General features: G+C 40.0%; 1 protein-coding gene and 1 long non-coding RNA gene across 4 annotated transcripts in view; one reads left to right on the top strand and one right to left on the bottom strand.

Moving 5' to 3' along the window:
• Window positions 1-24159, top strand: part of UGGT1 (UDP-glucose glycoprotein glucosyltransferase 1) — a 40639-nt gene extending 16480 nt beyond the window's left edge. For 2 of the 3 annotated variants that reach the window (XM_085232469.1, XM_085232467.1), the window contains 25 exons: window positions 132-263; window positions 1382-1546; window positions 1735-1855; window positions 2507-2605; window positions 3865-3888; window positions 4423-4517; window positions 5057-5263; window positions 5850-5981; window positions 6910-7040; window positions 8378-8473; window positions 8810-8912; window positions 9306-9385; window positions 10149-10338; window positions 11811-11969; window positions 13125-13210; window positions 13556-13640; window positions 14632-14720; window positions 15162-15266; window positions 15836-15920; window positions 16896-17078; window positions 18265-18425; window positions 18904-19018; window positions 19692-19808; window positions 20144-20303; window positions 20750-24159. In XM_085232469.1, the coding sequence (XP_085088595.1) occupies window positions 132-263; window positions 1382-1546; window positions 1735-1855; window positions 2507-2605; window positions 3865-3888; window positions 4423-4517; window positions 5057-5263; window positions 5850-5981; window positions 6910-7040; window positions 8378-8473; window positions 8810-8912; window positions 9306-9385; window positions 10149-10338; window positions 11811-11969; window positions 13125-13210; window positions 13556-13640; window positions 14632-14720; window positions 15162-15266; window positions 15836-15920; window positions 16896-17078; window positions 18265-18425; window positions 18904-19018; window positions 19692-19808; window positions 20144-20303; window positions 20750-20775 (2946 nt within the window). In that variant the 3' untranslated portion in view covers window positions 20776-24159. The remainder of the gene's footprint in view (window positions 1-131; window positions 264-1381; window positions 1547-1734; window positions 1856-2506; window positions 2606-3864; window positions 3889-4422; window positions 4518-5056; window positions 5264-5849; window positions 5982-6909; window positions 7041-8377; window positions 8474-8809; window positions 8913-9305; window positions 9386-10148; window positions 10339-11810; window positions 11970-13124; window positions 13211-13555; window positions 13641-14631; window positions 14721-15161; window positions 15267-15835; window positions 15921-16895; window positions 17079-18264; window positions 18426-18903; window positions 19019-19691; window positions 19809-20143; window positions 20304-20749) is intronic. The other variant, XM_085232468.1, reaches the window with a different exon arrangement.
• LOC146543589 (uncharacterized) lies at window positions 8342-16900 on the bottom strand. The gene is made up of 2 exons (XR_014885378.1): window positions 16536-16900; window positions 8342-15315 (listed from the first exon to the last, which is right to left on the bottom strand). It is a non-coding gene; the product is annotated as an uncharacterized LOC146543589 (long non-coding RNA).
• Window positions 24160-25234: the final 1075 nt, after the last annotated feature.

Below are 25234 nucleotides of genomic sequence, written 5' to 3'. Positions count from 1 at the left end.
TATTGCTCTTAAAGCTTTGTGTATATATATATTTCTTATATAATTACTGGAATACAGGTGACAGGTCAGTTTACCTTTCTAAAAGTGCTTTTCATTTGGTCTGCAAACTTGTATTTATATTCCCCTTCCAGATATATAACAAAGTAAAAACAGGAGATCAGCTGAAGGTGGAGCATGTGGTTAGTGTTCTTGAGAAACAGTATCCTTACGTGGAAGTGAACAGTGTTCTGGGAATTGATTCTGCCTATGATCAAAACAGAAAGGTAAGAATTCATCAATTAAAGCATTTGTCACTTTTCTGCTTCAACACAGTTGAAAAATATGATTACATACAGTTTCTTGATGCAACTTTCTTGCTAAGCACGTGTCTATTGTCACGTTAGAGTGACTTTTCATAATGCTGTAGGAATTTATGTTCAGCACAAAGCTTTATGTTACTAGTATGCATCACATGTTGTAATCTAATATTGCTGAAATCTTCTGTATAGTACAGGAACAAAGATAACTTTCCTGTGACTTGAGGATACTCTTCTCATTCTGGCGTGGAGAACTTAGTAGTTTAAAACTGCTTTCAAAAATGGAGGTGATGGAATGATTCATCAGAAAACCAAGGAGCTTAATGTTTAGGAGGGATTGTTGTGGATTTTCTTTCCTATCATCGGCGTCTGAATGCTGTATGAGATGATGCTATGATCCTGAATTCATGATGGCTTTCCTGTAGCAAGGCATTCAACAATCTTCCTCAAAGAATTGCTTAGTTATTTTTAGGATTGATTCTTTCCTGTGTGGGGAAAACTGGGAGCAAATCAGTATTTGGTTACTTTTATGTGAGATGAGGCAGATCCTATTTGGGATTGTATGGAAAGGAATGGATATTTGTTTTTCTTGAATGTTCTAGAAGAATGAATGAAAATACCATCTACAATAACTCTAACACTTGCAAAACAGCCTACATCTTAAAAACTAAGGAAGGCAGACAGAGTTATATAAATAGAATTGTATGCACACATGCATTGCATCTTTGTGTGTAGAAGAGTGGGAGGAAGAGCACTCTCAGGAGCTGGAACCCACTACAGGCAGACAGTTTTGAGTGATAGAAGTCTTCTCATTTAATGTGCTAGACACCACATTGAGCCCAAACAAAACAAAAGCAGCAACCCAGCACAAATGCATTTCTGTGTGATAAGGCAGCTCTTTTTGCTTGGGAGCTGAAAGACAAGGGCATCTTGGGTGTGTAAGATGCAGGAAGTGTTTTATGTGCTGCTGAAAGGACATCTTAGTGTGTTTAAAATGGATGTTTTTTTTGATATTATACAGAAATATTCTGAATCCTTGTGGTAATGGGCTGACACAGTAAAGCTACCTCTTTCCCTGGATTTAGGCAGCAAAAAGTTACTATGAGCAGACGGGTGTAGGCCCCCTCCCTGTGGTGCTGTTCAATGGGATGCCTTTTCAAAAGGACCAGCTGGATCCTGATGACCTGGAAACGGTGACAATGCACAAAATCCTGGAAACCACAAGCATCTTCCAGCGAGCTGTGTACCTGGTAGGTGCTGGGTGCAGCTGGGGTCTCTAGAGAGAAAGGAGTATTTTAAAAACTGACTCAAAAGTCCCCAGATACGTAGTATACAAAGCAAATTAACACGTGTATTTTCTTATATTTTTTAAGTTCTCTAAGGCACACACGTGTGATATAATGAATAATGCCTTACTCTTTTTTCTCCTCTCCTGCAGGGTGAACTATCTAATGACCAAGATGTGGTTGAGTATATTATGAACCAGCCTAATGTTGTTCCAAGAATTAACTCGAGGATCTTAATGTCAGACAGAGAGTACCTAGATCTGACAGCAATGAGTAAGGGATGCTTTTCATTCCATTAAACCTGAAGTATCTGATTCAAAGACTTGCTGTCCCAATGGAAAGCTCTAGTGGCAAAGCATTACCCCAAGTAACACTGTAGCCCTAGTGCTGGCTGATACATTACTTACAGCATGAATAGGTACAGATTTATCACAGCAGGAGTTTGTTTTGTTTTTATACAAATCCTCAAGGGAATGTGGCTTGTGGAACTGAGAGTGAAAGTCAGGAGCAGCACGTTCATGTAATATGTATAAAGCATCAGTTTGCTGCTTATTTCTAGCCTCTTTTTAAGCTGAGAATGACAGGCATCTCTGGAATTACTTAGGATTTGCTGTGACATGTATTTTAGCAGAACTTCTCAAGACTGCAGAATAATGGCAGGACTGCAAACACGCTTTCTCGAGTTGCTTGAAAAATAGTAAATCACTAGGCTTTTGAATGTATGTTTATAAAAATTAACTTCAATAATTATTTCAATTAACTTCCTCAATTTATTATATAATAACAATGGAAATCTAAAAAGCAGTATCATGAGGAAAAAATGGTGGGAATTATTCATAATGTTCTGGTAATAAGGGCGAATCTTCATTCATTTTACATGGAAATTGTTTGCTTTGACATTTAAAGACTTTTTCTCTTTCTCAGATAACTTTTATGTGGATGACTTTGCTAGATTCAGCACGTTGGATTCCAAAGATAAGACAGCTGCTGTGGCAAACAGCATGACCTACTTAACAAAGAGAGGTAACATCTACCATGGATTATGAACTGCACTTCACTCTTATGTGTTTCCAAGCATACATACAGTACACAGCACACACCTGGAGTCTTGTTCAGGCCTGTGGGCAATGCTGCAATCCAGGTGTTAAAAACTAACATTTTTATAGGGTTTGACATCTACATGGAGCAAAAACGTTTTGCTCTGTGAGCCTTGCCTTCTGTTAAGGATGGGAGTCCCACCCAGCCTGCTCTTGCTGAGGTGGATGGTGCCATCAGAAATGCAGCAATGTAAGCTCTGATGCTGCAATTACACTGACTAGAAAAATATAGAGGGGTTCTGGCCTTCTATCCTAATTTGAAATTTTGAAAGGTTATGTGGGTTCATTAAAAAATGTTATTGTTCCTTATAAGACAGCTGGTAACCTGGTCTGTGCTATTTATGACATCTTTCTGGTGCATGCACTGCTTTTCCATTGATAGTATGGCTTAATTGCAGTGTGCATAAAGACCCCTGTTAGTGTTTAAACTCAGCTGTACTCCTTATTGTAAGAATTGCACACACAGACTTAATCAGGCCTTTTCTACACTCATTTCTGTTAGGAATCATAGATGAGCTGCTGTCATTTGAACCAGTTCCTCTTGTTCCTGTTTGTTGCCTTTACTGGGCTCTCACATGTTTCCCAGACATTGCCTGCTGCCACTCCTTTTCTCTTGTGTTTGCCTTTGATTTGTGTTAATCTTGACTTTCCCTTGGTAGATTATTAATTAAACCTACACCTCATTTAAACATGGATTAGTTTGTAGTCCTGTAACGTAACAGTTTTGGGTCGCTGCCCCTTTTGTCACTTAAGATACTTAATAACTGGTATCTGCTCATAGTAATCACTATTTACAGTAGTGATTCACGTTTATTTGTGCAGGCACTGCTGGCTCAGCATGGTGCTGTCTTGCTGGTTTTTGAAGGGGGAAGATAAACTCTTAACTTTTGAGTCATAATGGCATGGCAGTTCTTGCAAATGATCTTAAGAATGTTATCTTCATGCTATTGATAATACATGTTATAACTACTGCTAAAGTATAAAAATAAAGCATCCATCTATTTGATAGGGGGGGAAAAAAGTAAAGTTCATTCTGATAAAATTAATACAAATGTGCTGCTTGCTGAGCTTCAGTGATTCAGTTATGCCCAGCACAGTCCTGCAGCTTCTTGGTACATATTAGAATCACTATCAAGTTATTAATGTCTCTTTCCTTTCCCTCTTTCCTTTCTGCTGTTTGACCAGGAATGTCTTCCAAGGAGATCTATGGTAAATCATGCTTTGGCTTTCCATTTGTTGTTGTTCTGGGAATTTCTTGGTTCCCAAAGTTACAATTCCCTTGTAACTTTGGCCTTAGAACCAGCAGGTTCTAAATGCATGTTTGCTTTGTCACTCCTTGTTTTTCTACACAACTAGTTTTGTGAACTAACAGCTTCAGTATATAGAAGCAGGATGCTGTACTCTGGTTGGAATCAGTAAGTTATTTTATAGGTTCTTTTCAAAAATTCTAATTTAGGTATAAAAAAAAAAATAAGTAATCCAATTTAGAAACACAAGTGCATGCACAAAGTGGGCTTACTGAATGAGGTAAATGAACTCTAATATTACAGCAGTACTACTATTCTTCTCTTGCCAGTCTTGGCATAGTTTTATCTGGGTCTTTCATATATTCTACTTTGTTTCAAGTCTTTGCATGTTGACCTTGTTTTTCCTCCAAATGAAGAGAAACTGAAGCTTTCCTCTCAAATTTTGCCTTCAACTATTCCTCCCCCCCCCCCCCCCCCCCCCTTCTTTCTTCTGCAGATGATTCTTTTGTTAGACCGGTGACTTTTTGGATTGTTGGTGATTTTGATAAACCTTCAGGGAGGCAGTTGTTGTATGATGCCATTAAACATCAGGTAGGTGGTATTTTCACTTGCACCACTTAGCAGCAATAATAAAGCAGTAGACAGAGGCTTGAAAAACACAAGTTGTGCTTCTTCCTGTTGTGTGACCCTGGAGAGATCAGTTCTTTGTTTTCCAGCTTCATCTTGTTTATGAGAGCTGGCACATCCCCAACTTTCTCTTCTTGGCCTTTCTCTAATACAGTAAAGAAAAGATGTTCTTTTAAGCTCCTGGTTCTAAATGGAAAATCTCTGTTTTTATTTGGAGATTAACGTGAGCACTGTTCTCTGCTCTGTCCCATTTGTTCCAGGAAGGTAACTGAGTCACACAAATCCATAGCTAGATCACTCTTCTGCCAGCTCTCTGAGTGCTGGCTGTGGTCCAATCTCTCTTATGCAGGACAGTATTATGTAGAAGACACTTGGCACAGTGGTGCCTGTAGGTAAACTTGAAGTTAAACAATGGAGTTCATTGTATTATAGATTTTTTTTTTCTTTCTTCTCATTTAAAGCAAAACCTGAAACTTTCCTAATTCATATTTGGTTAAATACAGAAATCCAGCAATAATGTTCGAATTAGCATGATTAATAATCCTAGTGAAGAGCCAAACAGCAGCAACACCATTGTCGCTAAGGCCATATGGGCAGCTCTGCAGACACAGACATCAAATAATGCCAAGAATTTCATCACCAAAATGGCAAAAGAAGAAATTGCAAAGGCACTGGAGGCAGGAGCTGACATCTTAGAATTTGCAGTTGGGGTAAGCATGGCTGTTTGTGTTTACAAAGGTAGGGTATTGGTTCTTACCATGAATTTCTTAGTGTAACATGTTTGTACTACAAAAGATAAAGTAACAATGGAGTGTTCTCTGAAGGTGTGACTCACTCGAAATATAACTGTCCATCTGAAAATGGAGTAAATCCTCATACACATCAAAGCTATACATCATTAAAAAGTCAAGGGGATGCAGTTTAAGGGATCTATTTGAGTGGGTCAGTTATTGGGATTTCGGGGAGAACTTCAATCTCATAATCTCTTTAAACAGGAGAGGAAAAATACATTCCTCAAACTAGGTTTAAGAGGTTGGGCAAGAATCACTTCAGAACAAATGAATGGAACAAGTGGTCTGAATAGCAACAACGAGTAGGGTTGGGGTCTTTCACTGACAGGCAAGAACTGGGTTTAAGACCACCAGGACGAGGGGCCTGGGGGTAAATTTTAGCTGGGTTTTCAGATGTTCTTACGTGGAAACAAACAAACAAACAAAGATATATTTTAAAATGTGTTCAGAGGTGTATTTTTTTTTTTTTTTTCACATTTCAGTGACAAGAATTTTTTTCTTTCAGGGTATGGATACCAATATTTTTAAGGAAGCCTTTGAATCTCCCAAAGTGGATTTCATTCTGTCCCATGCTATATATTGCAGAGACGTTCTCAAGCTGAAGAGGGGGCAGAGGGCTGTGATCAGCAACGGAAGGGTGAGATCAGATGGTGAAACAGATTCCACTTGTGGGAAAGATACAGGCCTTGAGCAGCAGGGATCAGATATGTGTTCAGACCTAGGGATGGGATGTGGGGAGCTTGCCTTCTTCAGGTCACTGGCTTGCTACCCAGTTATTTGTTCAGATGTGCAGTGACCTTTTCTTGGTACTGTGAGCCATTAGTTGGTGTTGCATACAAATTCAGATCTGTCGGTAGCAGTTGAGCTCCTGCTGTCACTGAATTGAGTCCAGGAGTCAGAAAGGACGATAAATTTAATTGTGTTGCTTCAGTTCATTGGGCATTGAACTGAATATTGGTGCCTTAATTTCTTCCACTGGCTCTTTTCACAAGAGCCACTTAGATTTAGGCAGATTTATTTAACGGCAGTATTTCACTGCCAGTAATCAGTTTTGTTTTTTTCTGTCATGTGTTTGTTTATTAGGGGCAGGGAGGAGAAGGCAGGTTCCGTGGCTGCTGTATACTTTAATGGATTAAAAAATTCAAGTGAGGAGTTGTGGCATTCTTTTTCTCTCAGTGGCCAAGTAGCAAGGGTTGCCTAGGTAGAACTTTAGGCTTTTGAAGGCCCCAGGAGTGAGATTTGCTGGACTACTGCCTTTGGCCTGGCATTCTGTTAACCTTTCAAGACATACTGCACATATAATTTAATATGCCATATTTATGCAAATCAGGTATTCATTGAAAATTCTAGACGTGTTTTTATGGCTTTATCTGGGGTATTTTGTTCATGACTGTAAATAGAATTATCTGTTAAACTTTGCTGCCTTTGACAATATCACCTGAACAGCTGATACCCATAAAGATTGAGTTGTAGCATTTATTTAATACATCTTTGATTTTTTTTTTTTTCACTGCAGCTCTTACCTAATAATGCTGAACTCACTTTTATTTCCCCCTGTATAAAAGATAATTGGCCCATTAGAGGATGGCGAGATGTTCAATCAGGATGACTTCCACCTCCTTGAGAATATCATCCTAAAGACATCAGGACAGAAAATCAAATCTCAGATTCAGCAGCTGGGATTTGAAGAAGATCTGTAAGTAAACATGAAGAGGCTGACAAACAGTGGTGCTATCCTGATAATGTGGCTTTCTGCAGCCTGGAGAAAGCTTGCTTATTGCTCGTTAATATTAAAGCCTTCAGCCTTCTAGTGGGTTTTTCCTGTAGCTAAGTTTTAACTGACACACTGTTTTAAAATCATCTTCCTCCAACATGCCAGGGTTTCGTAATTCTTATGTGGGATTACTGTTACCTATTTAAAAGAAGATAAAGGAGGAAGGAGATGCTTTCTGAGTATACCTGCAGTTCAGCTAACTGCAGCTGGCCTATCAATATCAAACATAATAACTTATTTCACTGCCAGTGCTACAGAAATGTGTAAACTGCTTTTAACTTCTTAAAGAGAAATAACCAAAGAGGAGGAAAAGATGTGATAATGAAAATTGTAGTTGTTGATAATTCTTGCAATAGAGGAGCTATTCAAAAGAAAGACGTCTTCAGGATCAAGGATGCCAGTGTCTGTGGATCCAAAGTCTGTGGGCATGGGGTGCTGGAGGGGAGCTGGGGGATGGAGGTTATCACTAAGAAGATAATTTCCGTCCTATTTAGCATTACATCTTTTTGTGATGGTGCTTGTCTGTGAAGGTTCTTTGATACAGAATTCTTCTCAGTAAAGCTATTGTGTATGTACCAATATTCATTGAAGTTTCAAGAGCTTTTACATTTTGAGATTAAATATGGTATTCTCGTAATACTAGATTGAAAAATTATGGGAATAATAATGAGGAAGAAGTTGTCTGAGGTAATTATGGCTTAATGATAGGACCCCCTTCTCTTGGAAGTTTCTCTGTTGCTTCCTAGTACTTAACAGCCATGGTTTGAAAAGGCTGCTGTGAAACAAGGGTTTGATCTGAATCTCTTATAGGCCTGAGAGAGGTTAGTAAGGCTGAGGGATGCAGTGCCTGCAGCACTAAAATGAGAGCAGTTTGGGTGTCAGCCAAACCCTTTGGTACTCTCAGTGATAAGGCTGCAAGCCATTTAAATTCTCGGTGCTAGATTAAGTCTTAAACTTGTTTAAATCTTCAGAATTACTTCAGAGAATCCTTAGAGTAAGGTGAGGATAGTAAGAACACTGTGTTCTGGGCAAAACTTCTGGTTTTGGAAGCACCAATTATCTATTTCCATGCTTCTGTTTCTCAAGCCAATATATTATAAATATGGAAAATGCTTGTGTGGGGAGGTAGTAGAACTGTTAGCTTGTGTCTCTCAATTCAGTTCAGCCTTCTCTTTTGCTGCTAGTTGACAGAAACATGACATATGCATGCATTTTTCTGAATATTTGTAAACCTTTTTTTTTTTTTTTTTTTCCTTCAGTGCTAGTGACTTGGTAATGAAAGTGGATGCTCTTCTGTCTGCTCAACCAAAAGGAGAGGCAAGAATTGAATATCAATTTTTTGAAGAACGATACAGGTACAGGATTGCTGCTGCTTGCTAAGCAATATGCTTCTCCTTGTTTTTTTAACATTGTTATGTGTTTAAATCACACTTAACATTACAAAAATAACACAAGCAGCAATAGGAGGTCCCTAACACTTTTCAGAATGGGGTCGGTTTTCATGATGAATACATGTTTGTCTTCTTATCTGTATGCATGTGTATGTATATTTGTGTTTGTCCCTATCTGTCCAGTTTTGGAATGTGCACAGCATTTAGGAAGTACTTTGACTTCAGAGGAGATGGACGGTGTTTTTCTTTTGTTTATTCAATTCATTTCACAGTTTAAAATTCTTTTTTTCTTCTGTTTAGTGCAGTTAAACTGAGACCAAAAGAGGGAGAGACATATTTTGATGTTGTGGCCATTGTTGATCCTGTTACCAGAGATGCTCAAAGACTTGCTCCATTACTTTTGGTATGTATACAGCGTGGTCATGTGTTTTATAACAATTTTTAACAGTTTTTCTTTGCCAATTCTGTAATTTTGAAAAGTTTGTCTTCTTTCTTGACTCTGTAGTGACCAGTGGCCTTCTAATGATGCAGCTGAAATACACACTTCTGCAAAATCACACTAACAAAATCATGCATCTAGCTTTTAATTTTACTACTTTGACAGCTTAGCTTGCAGTCATTATTCTTGAGGAAGAAAGTCTCTGCATCCCCACAAGAATGCCTGCAAATGAGGGAGCATGTGGCTGATCTAATTACAACCAGATGAGTGTGGTAAAGGGAGGCTTGAGAATGAGCAGGTTGCGTGTCTCCTTTCCTAGTTAAAGTTTTAAGGAATGTTTCTTTCTTTTTACTGTAGGTTTTGAACCAACTGATAAACATGAACCTAAGGGTGTTTATGAACTGTCAGTCAAAACTTTCTGACATGCCTCTAAAAAGGTAAGCAATGCCATTACAGGGTTAAAACACAGCAACAACCTACCTGATACCTAAAAAAGAGCAGTATGGAAATAGAAGCATATGCTTATTGTAGTGAGGCTGGCAATGGCCATCTTGAAGCCTTGTCACAAGTTGGAACGTAGCCTGGTGGAGAAAAGCACCCTTACACCAGGTTCCACAGCTCTGCTGGGCTGCATCTCTCAAGCCCTTAATTCCCATTCTCCCACTTCTCCATCCCTCCAAAAAAATTCCATCCACACCAAAACTCAACCAACCAACTAAAACAGTACCTCATATTAACAATAACAACAGCTACAGCAACAACAACAAAACACAGTCAACCCAGAGAAGAGAGTAAGTTAAACCCCTTGAAATATCAGGAGGTCTCAGTAACTGCTTTCAGTTTAAGTACAATAATATGAGTTTCCACAGAGAATCCAGGAATTTGTGGGTGGTATCAGATAGTGGTGCTGGTTTACAAGTTAGGTGGGGTTTTATGTATATGAGCAGGGCTGTATCACTTACTGATCCTTATGGCTGATCCGTGCACACTCTTTGTCCTCTGAGGTGAAAATTCTGCTTGTTCTAAGCACGTTGCTTTGGGCAAAGCCTCCTGTACACAGTAGGGAATAAAAATTCCATACAGTGATTCTTAGAGACGTTGGAGCTCTGGGAAAACTGATGCTGTCAGCAAGTTCAAAGCATGAAGGATTAGCCAAATTTGGCAGAAGTACGTTGAAATCTTTTCTTTCTGGAATTTCAGCTTTTATCGCTACGTCTTGGAGCCGGAAATTTCTTTCACAGCAGATAACAGCTTTGCTTCTGGACCAATTGCCAAGTTTTTGGATATGCCTCAGTCTCCACTTTTCACTTTGAACCTAAATACTCCTGAGAGCTGGATGGTGGAATCTGTCAGGACCCCATATGACCTTGACAATATTTACTTAGAGGAGGTAAATGAAATTAGTACGTTACTGTTGTTGCATTTAAATGTTGTGGTTTTCCAGGGGTTATTTTTCTAATTGGAAAGAACTTTAGAATTTCAAAATACTAATAAACACAAAGGAGTTGATCTTAACACTTGTCACGGTTGCAGACCTCTAGAAACTCTAGAGGAGGGCTGCAGATAAACCAAAGCTTGCTGACAAATTGCTGCCCTCAGTTACTCGTGGATGCCTGGAGGGTGTCACAGGGTGACCAATGCAGTGTGTGTGTGTGTGTGTGTGTGTGTGTGTGTTTGTGTGTTTGTGTGTGTACATATATATTTCAGAATGTTATTTCAGAATGTCCTGAGTTAAAAACAAACTCTGAACATTAAATATTTTTATTTATGAATTTAAAAAAGTAGTTCCTATTGGAGCTACAGCTAATATCTTAATGGAAGACAAGATCTGCATCTTGTTTCTAGTAAGCCAATCCCACTTACTTTTCTTGTGACCAAGTAGGCTTTAACTACCTCTTCATTTCGTGGCTTTCAGCAGAAAATGCTTGCTCCACAACAGGATTTGTGGTATCAACAAAACAGTAGAAGTGGTGCAGCAGATATGTGCTCTGCAGTACTTTTAGGAGCTGACTGCTGCTAAAACAGGCCATGAGTTGGACCTTATAATATTGACCTGGGCTTCTGCCCCATGTACAGAAAGATAAAATTCTGAGAAAAACCAAGGAGCTGGAGGTTAGTACAGAAACAATTTTAAAAACAAGGGAGGAGTATTTGTACGTACAAGTCAATGGTTCTCATTTCATCTTCAGTAGGATAGATAAGTTAGTGCTAATTATTAACTTCTTGCTGTTAACAATCTGGTCTCTACTAGTTGTTTGAAGCTCTACAGGTAGTGGGCTGCAAAGTGGTTACAGATGCACTACACTGGCATGTAATGATGTGCACTGAAAACACACAGCTGAAAGTTAGAAATCCACATGTGATGAGAAGTAGAAAATGCTGGGCTTCAGGGTGTGAAGTGAATTACTTAAGGAGGTGACCAAATACTCTTCCCTTGAAGTAAGCCATTATTTAGCTGGCCTCTGGATAGCACCCACCTCCATTTAGATGAGTTGAAAGCCTGAGAGAGGGGGCAGTAGGTGCTGCAGGCATGCTCAAAGCACTATCCTGAGTACCAACCTATTGAGTAAATCCACAATAAATGTGAAAAGAACTGTAAAATAGAGCAACAGTCTTTCCCTTTCTTAACCTGACATCCAACCCGTCAGGAACCAGAGATCAGGAACAGCCTTAACAATGCATGCTCAATGGAGCCATGATCTTTGAGGTTTTCTGGGTATTCCTCCAATAGTACTTCTCTGGTGAAGTAAAGTAAGTGCTAGTTAATTGCTATATCTACTATATCTTGTAGAGTAACTGGATCACTAAAATAAATTGCACTTCTGTGCTACTGCTGAGTTCAGCAATATCTTCTCCTTACAGGTGGATAACGTTGTTGCTGCGGAATATGAGTTGGAGTATCTGCTTCTGGAAGGACACTGCTACGATATCACCACTGGGCAGCCACCTCGGGGCCTCCAGTTTACCCTGGGAACCTCAACCAATCCTGTCATCGTGGATACCATTGTTATGGCCAACTTGGTAAGCAAATGATTCCATTTGGCAGCGCAGAACTGTGCTTCTGCAGTCAGCACAACCACCTGCATAAAGCATTAAGTACCTCCAAGTATGTGGGCTGTGGCTACATGACATTACTGACATCCCCCAGTTGCTGGCAGATGTATCAGAACCACGTTGTTCCTCAGTTGGTCAGTGTTGTAGAAAACAAAGGAAGTGTGAAAGGACAGGAAATTCTTAATGTAGTTGGGGAAAAGAGTCAGCAGTCCAGGTACATGATTGTTCCCTGCAGCTGTCTTTAATCCACACTGGTCTGTGAGAGGTCGTGGACTGAAATTATGGCAAGGGAAGTTAGCCATTGGGATATCTTCTTTATAGATAGTATTAGTGAAAAACTGAAATAAACTGTCTATTTTTTTTAATCTTTAAATGCATTATACAACATACAGAGCAAGTAAGGAAAAAATGTATGCTTCCTCTGTTTATTTTAAAATTCTTTCACTTAGTTTTGTATTTCTTCTTGCTTTTTCATAGCCAAGTTGTATTCTATAGTGATGTGATATTGATAACTATGAAAGGGAAGGTGAGCCTTATTTTGTATGAACACATTCCATGTGCTTGATGACTTGGAGGTGGGTTTTTTCTCATTAGATAAGCTGAAGTGTGTGTATCATGGCGTACAGTGCTGTATCTACTAATCCTCTTCCTCACAGTCTGTACTATGAAGGGGTATGAAGGGGCCTGAGAGACCAGGAACGTGCCTTGTGTTTTTCTATGAGCTCCCTTTAAGTTTTGGAAGGCTGCATTGCGGTCTCCCTGGAGCCCTCTGTTCTCTGGGCTGAACAAGCCCAACTCCCTCAGCCTTTATTCCAAGCAGAGATGTTCCTCTGATGGAATTTAGCATTGTAAACTCCTACTGGAGTATTACACTGTAGTTCTTCAGGAGAGAGATTTTGTGATGGATGTTTTAATGCTTGGTTCTTAAGAAAAAAGATGGAAGTTTTGGGGTTATGTAGGGTTTGTTTTTCCCAGTTCAGAGGGTTTCAGGTCCTTGTGTTTATATTAATCAGCTGGGTTACAAGTAACTATTCCCAAATACAAATCAGTGGGACAAAATACACGACTTACAAACTTGTCTGTGTTTTCTGGAAATGGACAGATATTCTCTTCTCTTTACAGGGTTACTTCCAGTTAAAGGCGAATCCTGGTGCATGGACACTAAGGCTCAGGAAGGGCAGATCTGAAGATATCTACAGGATCTACAGGTGGGACAGTACAAGAAATACTTTGGTCTCTTTCTTGGGAAAACTTCTAAATCATACTGGCACCATTACATGTGAATCTAACAGTTCACTTGCCCACATGCAGTGAATTGGTGGCAGATTGCATTTTGTACTGTGCATAAAGTGTGTGAGATGAAGGAAATTCATTCCTTTACCAAACCCAGTCTGTGTTTAAGTATGTATTGGAACATGTCTGTATTTCTTACTTCTTTGTCCCAGCTCAAACCTGTCCTACAATGCTCAGCTTTAATAGTGTGTAGAAAAACATGTAGAAGACATAAAGAACTTATTCCTACTTTGTAGTAATGTGTTTTAATGTATTTTCAGCCACGATGGCACAGACTCTCCACCTGAAGCTGATGAAGTTACTGTCATTCTCAACAACTTCAAGAGTAAAATTATTAAAGTGAAGGTGAGTTTAAAAACGTAGAGCTGTTCTTTAAAAACAGACTGCTTGAGCTGTACTGGGGGAAGAAACTGAGGGCCTGATGATGCCTTCCTGCAGGCTTAATTAGATCCAGTTGGCAAAGTTCACATTACAGCATCTGTAATGGAGGAAATTTTCTATAGACTTGGGTTTGTTTCTTTTGATACAGGAGAGAATGGTGCAGCTGCTGTGCTCTTTGTATGCACATGAGAAACAGTTATGCTCACATCTTACTGGCTCAGTTGTGCTTGTGACATAAGAGAAAACCTGTCAGTCTTGTTAAGTCCTTTATTAAGTGGTAAACACTCAGAGTATCCACTGAGCCAGTATTTTTTCAGTTACAGATAAAATTCACTCACCTGGTAATACATTTTCTGTCAATCTGATATAAGAGGTGCAAATACATACATATATGTATTTTTTTTTTTTTAAAACAAAGGAAAATTATAAATTTACTCTTCTGTCAGGGTTGCTTTATGATGGTTGTGCCACTTCTGGCTCATACTAACCCACAGGATTTAATTATGTTAGAGTAATTCTGAGATGTTTTCCTGTTGGTTTGCTTTTTTTCCTGCCTTCCTTGCTTACCTGCTGTGGAGTCTCAAGTGTCCAGTAACACCTCTTAGAAACACACAAAGCAGTACTGAGGTGTTGTGTTTGGTTTGGGTTGTTGGGTTTTTTTTTTTGTTTGTTTATTTGTTTTTTTTGGACTGTGTTGCTGCTTTGTTTGAGCTGCTTCTTTGTCAGTTTCCTTCATCAAGGATGATCCCTAAATACCTCTGAGCAAAGTGTTTTTACCCATTTAGACTAGCATGCCTTCAGTGTCTGATGTCAGCTCCCTGCTGAGCTGTTTCTCCATACAGCTTAGGTTACATAGCAGCTAAGTGGACACAATTCAAACTGAGGCTAAAAGTGCTCCAGAGCTGTTTGCCCAGTATCTAATTCTACTCTCTCAAGCAGTGTTACGCTTTCACAGGTTCAGAAAAAACTGGACATGATGAACGAAGATCTACTGAGTGACGGCACCAGTGAGAACGAATCTGGATTTTGGGAATCTCTCAAATGGTAAAAATGAATTCAGTAATCACCTGCAAGTCTGCTGAACTGGAAAGCTGTTTGTTCTTCTGATGATACAGATGGGTCTGTGATACTCCATAGCCATCTATTAGAATAGCTTGAACTTAGTGCTTGACTGATTGGAACTGTATCTTCTATAAGACGCCTTAGTTTCTAGAGAGATGAATTACCACTGCTTGTGTTCCCTTACCACATGTGCTACAGGGAAGTCTGAAAGCATTGCTTGTTTCCAGGAACAGCAGCTCAGCCAGGCATCTTCCACGTTAATCTAGTAGGCTTCCACGTTTGTGTCTGCACTGCTCCGTCTTGTGGATCATGATGCTCAGACCAGGGAGAGGGATGCCAAACAGCACTGTAGTAATTTATAGTCTGTTGTACTCCTTCTAGGCCTTGTTATCTTGTCTTTCATGAATACATTTGTCCTTTCAGGGGATTCACAGGAGGACAAAAGAATGAAGATGTGAAGCAGGATAAAGATGATGTATTAAATATATTCTCTGTGGCTTCAGGACATTTATACGAAAGATTCCTACGGTCAGTTCAGAATTGATACTCTGGGGCTTCAAATGGGGAATGTGTTCTGCTGTTTACAAGTAAAAAGAGTAGGATTTGCAAGAATATTTAAAATCAAACAAAACCAGAACCCGAACAAAAACCATTCAGTCAAAAAACCCAAACCACAATCACAGCAGCGCAGAAGTCCTTGACAACAGGAACTTCTGTCTGCATAGTATTCAGATTCAGCATAGCAATACACTATCTAGCAAATTCAGTCTATCCTAGGAGTTTCTCGCACAAAAAAATTTGGATAGAAATGTTTGGTTAAGAATGTGTAAGTCGTAGTTAAGTGTCTCAGATTCTGGAAAAGAACGTGAAATTGTGTTGTCAGCAGATTCAGAAAGCCAGCAGGTTTTTTTATTCTTGCTAGAGTTCAGCAATATGCGATAGGCTGAAGCTGCCCACCTCTTCACAGACTGAGCTCAGGAATCTGACATACCACAGTTGATGTAATAATGTGAAATGGCAATTTATGATCTGTTTGCAGCTGATCTCTAGCATGTGGTAGCTATTCCTCCAAATGTTTTATCTTTTTCTCTTGATAGCATAATGATGTTGTCTGTGCTGAAACACACCAAGACTCCCTTAAAGTTTTGGTTTCTGAAGAACTACTTGTCACCTATGTTCAAGGTTTGTTACTAATTAGAAACATATTCTGTATTAAATAAAAATGTTTCAAGTTGTGCATCATACCATTATCTAACCATGTGTGCAGTTACCTGTCTGTGTACCTTCTGTTTTCACAAAGTATCAAACTGTCTTTTAGAAGAAAGTCTGGCTGAGAGTGGACTTGTGCCAAGGATAACTACTGAAGAGAACAGCATGTGATTGGAAAGTGATGCTTGGGTTTCAACTTTTTTTTTTGTTGTGATTTGTGTGATAAAGGTGCAGATTTTAAGATGGAAATCAGGGCTATAGACTTGTGTCTGATACATGAGGGATGAAAGAGCATAGGAAAATACTTAGCAGGGGAAATAAGGGCTGTAACCAGGTATGGGAGAGTCCCTAAAAGAGATGTTAAAAGCACATATTCAGATGGATGACAGTACATAAGCAGTGCATGCTAGAGTGCCTCGGGCTCTGGATGAATACACCTGGAAATATTTATCAAGTATCTGTGATTCCTCATGAATCAAATGGCAGAATTCAACACAGAATGCAGAGGTAAATGAACGACAAAACTGTATGTCAAAAATTAGCAAATTCCAACACTTAATACTAGGTAGCAGTGTTACAGAAACTCACCTGCTTATGAGCTCAAGGGGGAAATAAGTAGCAGTGCCTGTGGTGCTGCGAGAGCTGTGGGCTGTGCTGTGACTGCTCCTGGGAGGTGCAGCACTGTGGTTCCCCGTCCTTGCAAGCAGCTGTGTTCTGCCAGTGTCTCAGCAACATCTGTGCTGTCCTGGTGTTGGACGAAGCCTCGCAGATGAGAACGTTGCCTCATTTGACAGTGGGCCACGTTGTTCTAGTAAAGCATTTCTCCCAGTTCTTTCCTAATGTTTTATTATGGGATGGGAGTCTACCTCTTGTAATGTGCTTTTCTTTTTCCAGCGGAAGAGCAAAGAACTGAGATAAGCTCCTTTTTTTTCCCCCCTCTCTCTGCAGGAGTTCATCCCATATATGGCAAAGAAGTACAACTTCCAGTACGAGCTTGTCCAGTACAAATGGCCACGCTGGCTTCACCAGCAAACAGAGAAACAGCGAATCATCTGGGGTTACAAGATCCTCTTTCTGGACGTGCTCTTCCCGTTAGCTGTTGATAAAATCTTATTTGTGGATGCTGATCAGGTAACTCAGGGTGAAATTACTTGATCTTTTCCTTTTTTTCCCCTCTAGGAATAATATGTTCTAGAATTCAATTTCTGTATTACAAAAGTTGCAAGTGTGAGCACTTTGCAGGCATGACTGAATGCTGATTTTGTAACTCTAGCATGCTTCAGCGAGTGCTTGTTTTCCGGCATGTTCCCACAAAGCTTGGTTTTGTTGGCCTGTCTCTTACTTTTGTTTGGCTCCTCTCTCATTTGCTGCTGTGATTCCAGTTAGTTTGCCAAACAGATTCCATCTCGTCCTGACACTTGTGCAGTTCCAGCCCTGTTCCCCAAGTCTGCAGGTCACTTACCACACACAGTGTTTTCCTCAGTTCCCAGACACTTTCCTCCTCCCAGTCCTGCTGGATTTTAGCTTGGCCAGATCTGAATGGCTTTCAGAGGAGCCAGAAGGCAGTTCCCTTGTGCACAAAGCTGTGCCATGCTGCAAAGCAAGCAGTGTCAGGGTGGTTTTGTCTGTGCTTACTGCCCAAACACTTTGAAAACAGGAGATGTGTGTGCAGTGAGAACTGCCAAAAACACTCCTTTAAACATATATGAAATTGTGAAGTACAGATTATTAATACATAAATATAAAATGCCCTAGGCATTCTGGCATGTAGACAATGTGATCCCATGTCAGTTGAGAACCATTGTAGCTTTAGCATAAGTATGACCTAGGATAAATTCCAAGCTATGCTGTTGTTAGTACATTGTTGGTTTTTTTTTCCTCTGTTTATACAAGATATATTAATAAAGTTTGTTTCAACCAGAACTTTTAGAGTAGTATACAGCTGCAGCATGTGCATCAGAGAGACATTAAAAACATTCATCCATGAAAGGTTTTCAGACTTTGAAGAGGAAAGGAAACAAAGGATCATAGCAAAACTCATTTATAGTGAAAATTACAGCTGCTTTCTAAGCAATAACGTGGCACCTCAGCTCCCAGCAAACCCCTATCGGAGTACTTGAAGCTCCAGTTCAGTTGGTCCAACTCCAATGGGAGAGGGAACACCTCTGGTGTCTTGTTTTTGTACTATATATGTGCTAATGCAGATGTCAGAGTAAGAGGTGATTCTCCCTTTAGCTACTTGGTTCATATTAAATCCTGACTAGCTTATCAGAATAGCCCGACAGGCTCTGACAAATAAAATATCCTTTTGCTTCAGATTGTGCGCACAGATCTAAAGGAATTAAGAGATTTCAATCTAGATGGTGCTCCTTATGGATATACTCCGTTCTGTGACAGTAGAAGAGAGATGGATGGCTACAGGTTCTGGAAGTCGGGATACTGGGCAAGTCACTTGGCTGGAAGGAAATACCACATCAGGTACTGAAGAGTTACTTATGTTTGTCTCCTCAAAATGGAAGTGGAAAACTTTTGTTACTAATTAGAGTCAGCAGAGAGCTAGCTGAGGTACACAACACTGCTTTGAACCGCTTTTTGCTCCCTACTGCTTTAAGTTTCCATTGCCTCTGGTCCAGTTGGAAGCACTAGGGGCACTGAAGGTAATTTCAGTGTGATTCAGCTTTTACAGATGAAGAACTGAAACATTAACTAAACAGGCGTCTTCATTTGATAATAACAAACGTTGGAAGAAGTGACTGCATGACAGCAAAGCTAAGATAGATTTGTCAAGTAATTTTATGTGTGTTCCATGTAGTTAGAACTGCTTTTCTGCCTAGTGTTAGATAATTCTTGGTGGCAGTATATCAAATTGTTTTGATGTATTGAGTCTCAGAGTCTGAGGCTTTGGTAATTTACCCATCAGTCAAATGTCACTGCTAATTGTGTTATCTCCATGCAGTGCTCTGTATGTTGTGGATCTGAAGAAGTTCAGAAAGATAGCAGCTGGAGACCGCCTCCGAGGACAATACCAGGGCCTCAGTCAGGATCCTAACAGTCTGTCTAACCTTGATCAGGTGTGTGTTTATTGCATGTATGTATGTACATGTTTATTGTGACCTGATAGCAGGTTAGGACGTCTCCTTTCCTGGCCAAACTTCTGCCACTGCCCAATTCCAGTGGCAGTCCCCATAACTCCCTGCCTTCAAATGAGTTGGATAAGCATGCAAGACAACTGCAAATGGCATGTGGAAACACCTTCTCGTACATGCCTTCAGACTGTCCATTTCTCTGGTGTACTCCAAGACAAATACACAGCACAGCTGAATACTTGCTTCGTGAGCTGTCTGGCCCCAAGTGCTTTGCTGTGTACTGACTTGGATATGTGGAAATAAGGCTTGTACTGTCACATGAGGAAAAGTAACACAGTGCTTTTATTCACTCGAGAACGGTCTTCCAAGCTTTTCCAGTACAGGTGTGACACTGGATTCATGTTACAACTTTAATCCCTTTTACTAACAACCTCATTTTCAACAAAGATTAACTTACTTTGTATTATTAATTTCTTTTTTTTTCCAAGGGACTTTGTTTAGAATGAAAGTTGATAGATGGCTATTCGTTTGTTCTGGGGAAAAAAAAGCCCTCTATTTTCAGAAGTTATAAAACTTCTGAGTGCTGCCTGGTGGGACAGTTGTTCACCACCTGCCCTGCATGTTGGAAACTGCTACTCAGTCTTATTCTTCACTGCAGGATTTGCCCAACAACATGATCCACCAGGTGCCGATCAAATCACTGCCACAGGAGTGGCTTTGGTGTGAAACATGGTGTGATGATTCCTCAAAGAAGAGAGCAAAAACCATTGATCTGGTAAGTATAGCATGGCTCCTTCATTCCTGTGTCTCATAAGAAGCTGTGACCAACTCAGAGGCACTTCCCCAGATGTAGATGCCTTACCTTCTGTGGTTTCTTTAATGTTTTCAATGCTTCATTTTTTTTCCCCCTTTTCTTCTGCATATTTTTCTTACCTAGAACGTTATGAGCTTGAAAAGTGAATTTACACTCTAGTCTAGCTAAAATACTGGCATGTAGTAAGTGTTCCCCAACAATCCATCAGTTCCACTAGGGGGAAGCATCCCTCCATTCTGTAAGTAAAGCTTATTTATACATGAAGTGTTTGAACAGTTTGTATGCTTTCTTTGCAGTGTAATAACCCAATGACCAAAGAGCCCAAGCTGCAGGCAGCAATGCGTATTGTTCCAGAGTGGCAGGACTATGATCAAGAAATCAAACAGCTGTATAACCTTTTCCAGAAAGAAAAAGAAACAGGAACACCAGCTCAGACGTTAGGACAACACACACAAGGTAATGTTTCTGGCTGTTTTCCTAATTTTCTGACTTTCCTCCTACCTGTTTGGACTGGAATAAACCCTCGCACACATTTGCTGTAAGCCTGCACCATGCAAGGGCTTGCATGGAGGATGTTTTAAGTAACCTGCATATTTCAGTGGGACAGAAGCACCTTGCTAAGTGAGGCAGGTGTAACTTAACTCCATGCTGAGACCTAGAGAACAAGAAATGTTTCACCCTTTTTTCAGTTCCATTAAAGATCCTCAGTTATGCAGTGTCACAAACCAGGCCTTACCTTAGCCTGTACAAAGTGCTGTTATACACAGTGAGTAGGAGTGGTTCTTCAGTCACTGGTAATCTTGCAAATAACAAGAGTCTGGGATTTAAATGTCAAGTTTCAAACTGATCTGCAGACTGAGGAAGCTGGAATGGAGTACTTATTCTTCTCTCCTCTTCTACAGATGCAGCAGCACATGTGGAATTATGATCCTTGGAGAAAAATTCAAGTTAGACTGTTTCATAGACAATTTTTATATTGAAAGCTAGGTTTTTTTTTTTTGTTTTTTTTTTTTCTGGTATGTCTGCAAAACTGCTGAATAATTGAATGGGATGATGTATGCATTTTTATTACTTGCCTTTGGGTTAATTTCTGCATATGAAATAAGATCTGGATTGCTGGAATTAGCATTACTGTTCTTTTGCACCTGTGGTGGAGATGAAAGAGCCCATGATGGAATTCAGCATTTTGGAAACAAAACTTCAAAATCCACTGGAAAACCCCAGCCTGCTCCTTCAGCTGTTGCTGCCTCCACCACTAACGAAGATCCTGTGTTAGCCTCAGATCTTACTTGAGAGCCTGGAAAATGCAGCCCAGTGAGCTGTTGGCTAGAACCTAAGCCCTCGCCCCCACTGGTGGAGTTAATTTTGCCAGGTGATTTTAAAAGGCTCCAAATTGTGCTTTCCATTGGGATGCTGTTTCATCAGCAAGTTTTTTTTTCGGGTTGATTCAGTATGCCCTTGATTATTTTTTTTATTTTTATTTTTTAAATCAAATCCAGCGTTATTTCATCTGTTTCCTGTCTTCATTTGTCACCCAACTTTTGAGGGTTTGACTTCATGTAAATCTGCCACAATCTGTGTAAATGCCCGTCCCAAATACAAATGCCTACAGAGGGAGCAGAACATTGGATCTGACTGTTCCATTCCTCGCAGCCCATCTGACTGGAAATAAAAGTGCCCTCCTGCCTTCTTTGCTCAAAGCTCAAGTCCATCTGCAAAGCCGGTAGGGCCTTACCACTGCTGTGGTTCTCTGATTCATGAATGTGTTTTTGTTTGTTTGTAGAAGAATCTGTGGCAGCTTGGAAGCTTTTCATCACATACATTTCATTAACTTTATTTTTCTTCAAACACAGGTGTTGTCACATGAATAAAAAACTTTGGAGTTCTTCGATCCTAAGCTTTAGTTCACATTCAGTCTTTTCATCATCCTCTTTTCTCACACATTACTCCAAATTTGATTTTGGAATTTTTGAATATTTGAGTTGCATTTGTTTTCCTTTAATCCACTGACAAGAAAACATTTTGCTCCAAGGATGAGTTACCCTGAGCCAATTGGTTTTGTTGTTTTCTTTTTTTTTATAATTCATGTGTTAATTTTTAAAGATGCTGCAGTAGTCATATGAACTTAAAAATCCTCAAACCCTCCTTCCCTCATTCTGTAGGATTATTGTCTGCTCCCTGGAACACAGAGACTTGGAAGAGTTGAAATACAGGCACCCAACTGGTATTTCTGAAGTGAAAGATAGCCCTGTATGCACTGCTTCTTTAGACATCCAGGTTGGGGTTGTTTCTGCCTCCTGTTTTTTTTATACAGATGTTGTGTGCTGTAAGAACTTCCCCCTAAAGAGAACCCTGACTTTTAGATATTTGTCTCAAAATATTGTTTTATACATCATGTAAATGTCCTGGGGGATTCTAAAATACATCAGTTGTAGAATTCAAACTTCTTCAGGGCAGTGCCCAAGTCTTTAGCCCAGACTCTTAGAGAACATGATAAAAAGAAGCAGCAACACTCCCTTAAATTTGCAGTGCTGGTACTGGTGACAAAGTGAGTAAACGAATCAGCACCACCATGCACACATTGCTCGTGGGTGCCAGAACAGGTAACTGCAGAAAGGCAGAGGAAAGGCCAATCTCCCCTCTCCGTAGGGAAAACTGTGCAGATGGGAGAGGCTGGATATCAAGCTCTGACCTTATGAGCATGAGTTTTCAACTGAGGTATTTCTCCCTTTTGGGGTTTTCAGTTCAAATGGTCTCCCTGATGGTTTGTAGCTTATAGATGCTTTATGCTTGCTGTCAAACTGCTCCAGGTGAGGCTAAGCAGACTTACCCTAGAAGGATTTTTTCTAGTGTAAAGACCAATGATATGCCTGCCAACAAATTGAAGTTAGTTATTAGATATTATATTGGCCTTTTTTAATCAGATAAAATAACACTGGTAATGCTCACCTTTCTGTGTTAGCTGCACCCCACTTCTGCCCCTTTTGGAGCCTATGGAATGGCACACAATGGAGGACAGCAGCTGTGCTCCAGTTTTATCCAGGGCTGCCCTGGGGCAGCAAAGGAGGCGTGCTTAGGGCAGATGGGATGGGGGTGCAGGAAGAGTCCCAGCAGAACAAGGAAACTACAGTTTGCTGTGAAATAAGACCTCCTCCTGTCAAAAAACCGTATTTGACTTTGCTTTTTTCAAATGTTATTTGAAGCCAGAAGATGGAGAATAAGGTAACTTGCTGAAATTCAAGGCAATATTTACAATACCTTCTTTGGAGCTGAATAGGAAAAAAGTATTTTTTTTTTTAATTCAGTGTAAGTTACAGAATTTTTTTTAATTATGCTCCTCCATTGTTAATAGTTAATGTATGCACTTGAACATGCACACCACTATTTGTTTTTTTCTTTTTAATTATTGACCAAGCTATGGAGAATGCTGGTTGTTTTTTCCTTCTCTTTAACACAGACCACGCTCTTCTGTTCAGATCTTATTAAAAAAAACATATCATGTGGAAGGGAGAGGAACCAGAAGCACACGTATGATGAGATCTCCTACCTTTTGCAGTACTAAGAGTCCTGTAACTATTCTCAAGTACATAATAAAATCCTTACAGCACCAGGCATTCAGAATGTGAAGCACTACAGGTGTTTATGGGAAGCCACTGTTTGCTCATGAGAATGACACTGAGAGGATAATACTTGCGGTTTGGATCTGTGCATGTGCTTGCTGGTAAAAAAGCATCTTATGCTGAGATGATAACTGAAACAGAGCTGCTTCTGACCGTGCCTGTTCCTGGAAATGAGTAAGAAAAATGATAAGAAAAATAGAAAATTGGGATGAATGTGGTTACACTGTAATTTTGGATCCTCAGTCTATAAAGAGCACTTCTGTGGCAAGGTAGTGCTGCTGTTCCCAGTCTCTCACTGCAACACATTTGTCCTTTTGATGAAAACTTGATGCTGAAAAAATGTTTTTTTGAAAGGAAGATTTTTTTTTTTTTTTTTTGGCCTGGCTAGGAAACAAATAACAGAACAGAAGTGCTGAATAATGCTGGGGAGATAGGTCTGCCATGGAGTTGTTGTAAAACAAGGAAGCGAAAGGGGGATGTACAAAAGAGAAGAAGTAACAATCCAGTCATGGTTTTAGAAATCAAAATCTGTTCAAGAATGTGCCACAACTCTGTGGTACTGATACATAATGACCCTGGATACAGGGAGTCACCTCTCCTGCATATTACCTGAACTGAGATCACAGCAATTTTCCCAGTACGGTGACAACAATAAGATGATGTTTCATAGAATAAAGCCTTTCTGTTCTTTACCTGTGCCTCTCCTGTTGGTTATTTTGGTTCTGATAACTGATGTTTTAACAAAGTTTCTTGGAGCGTGGCTTTTTTTTACTTAGCATCGCAATACTTTTCAAAGGATTCTACACTGGGAAAGTTGGTGTTTTCCAATTACAGTGCTTACAGCTACAAAGCCGGGCCTGAATTCATTGTCCACTCTTAAGAACTCCTCTGGAAAGCTGAGGAAAAGCTCCAAACCAGTCTCTATTTCTCAGCACTAAAGAGTAGACAAGTCTTACACAGAAAGTGTTGTTGAATGCAGTGGAAATATGTACTTAGTTTCCTGCAGCTGGTTGTCTGAACTTGCTCAGGTTCAGAAAAAGAGAACAAATCCAAGGAGATGACTGAAAGGAGAGAAAATGGATGCCATATGCCTTCCTAACAACCACCCCATTTTAATTTTGACAGTAGTTTCATGCATGTGACTGTGCAGACACATGGTTTTACATCAGAGTCAGACTGCCCTCTGTGCCAAAGAGCTGGTTTGGGGAAAGCAGTTTTGAATCTGTCAGTACAAATTTCTTTGTTTAGAAATATATTCTTTCTCCCAGGAGCATCCACTCTGCTAAGTGACTCCTGGGTGCGCTGTTTCGGAACACCTGCCTTCTCTTCCACAGCCTATTGAGAACTAACACCGTGGGGCTGCTGATTTTTGCAGCCTGCTCTTCAGACTCTTCTTACATACCAGGAGCTGAGGTTTTCCTTTGAGCAAAAAACATCAGAAGATCATCAGGTGCTGAAAGTGTGTTAGGTCAGACCGATGGAGGTACAGTAGTGTTGGTGAGGAGCTGTGCAATCCGACCAGGCCCAGTAATGACCTCACTTGCAGATCTTGGACCTGTAGATGGAGCAATTGCACTGCTGGAAAGAACCACGAGTGCCTGCTGACCCATTTCCAGCAATTCAGAGCAATTTTTAAATCGGGAAATATTTGTCCCATGTGGCCCTACTGTGGCATTTAGCTAAAAAAGACCACACCAACAACAAAAAATAAACCCAAAAAATCCAAAGTCAGAGGAGCAGAGCTTGGCAAGCTCTACTTCATACCAT

This window comes from Meleagris gallopavo, chromosome 11 (assembly GCF_905368555.1).
Source record: "Meleagris gallopavo chromosome 11, MGAL_WU_HG_1.1, whole genome shotgun sequence".
Taxonomy (NCBI): domain Eukaryota; kingdom Metazoa; phylum Chordata; class Aves; order Galliformes; family Phasianidae; genus Meleagris; species Meleagris gallopavo.
This window is presented reverse-complemented; position numbering and strand designations above follow the sequence as displayed.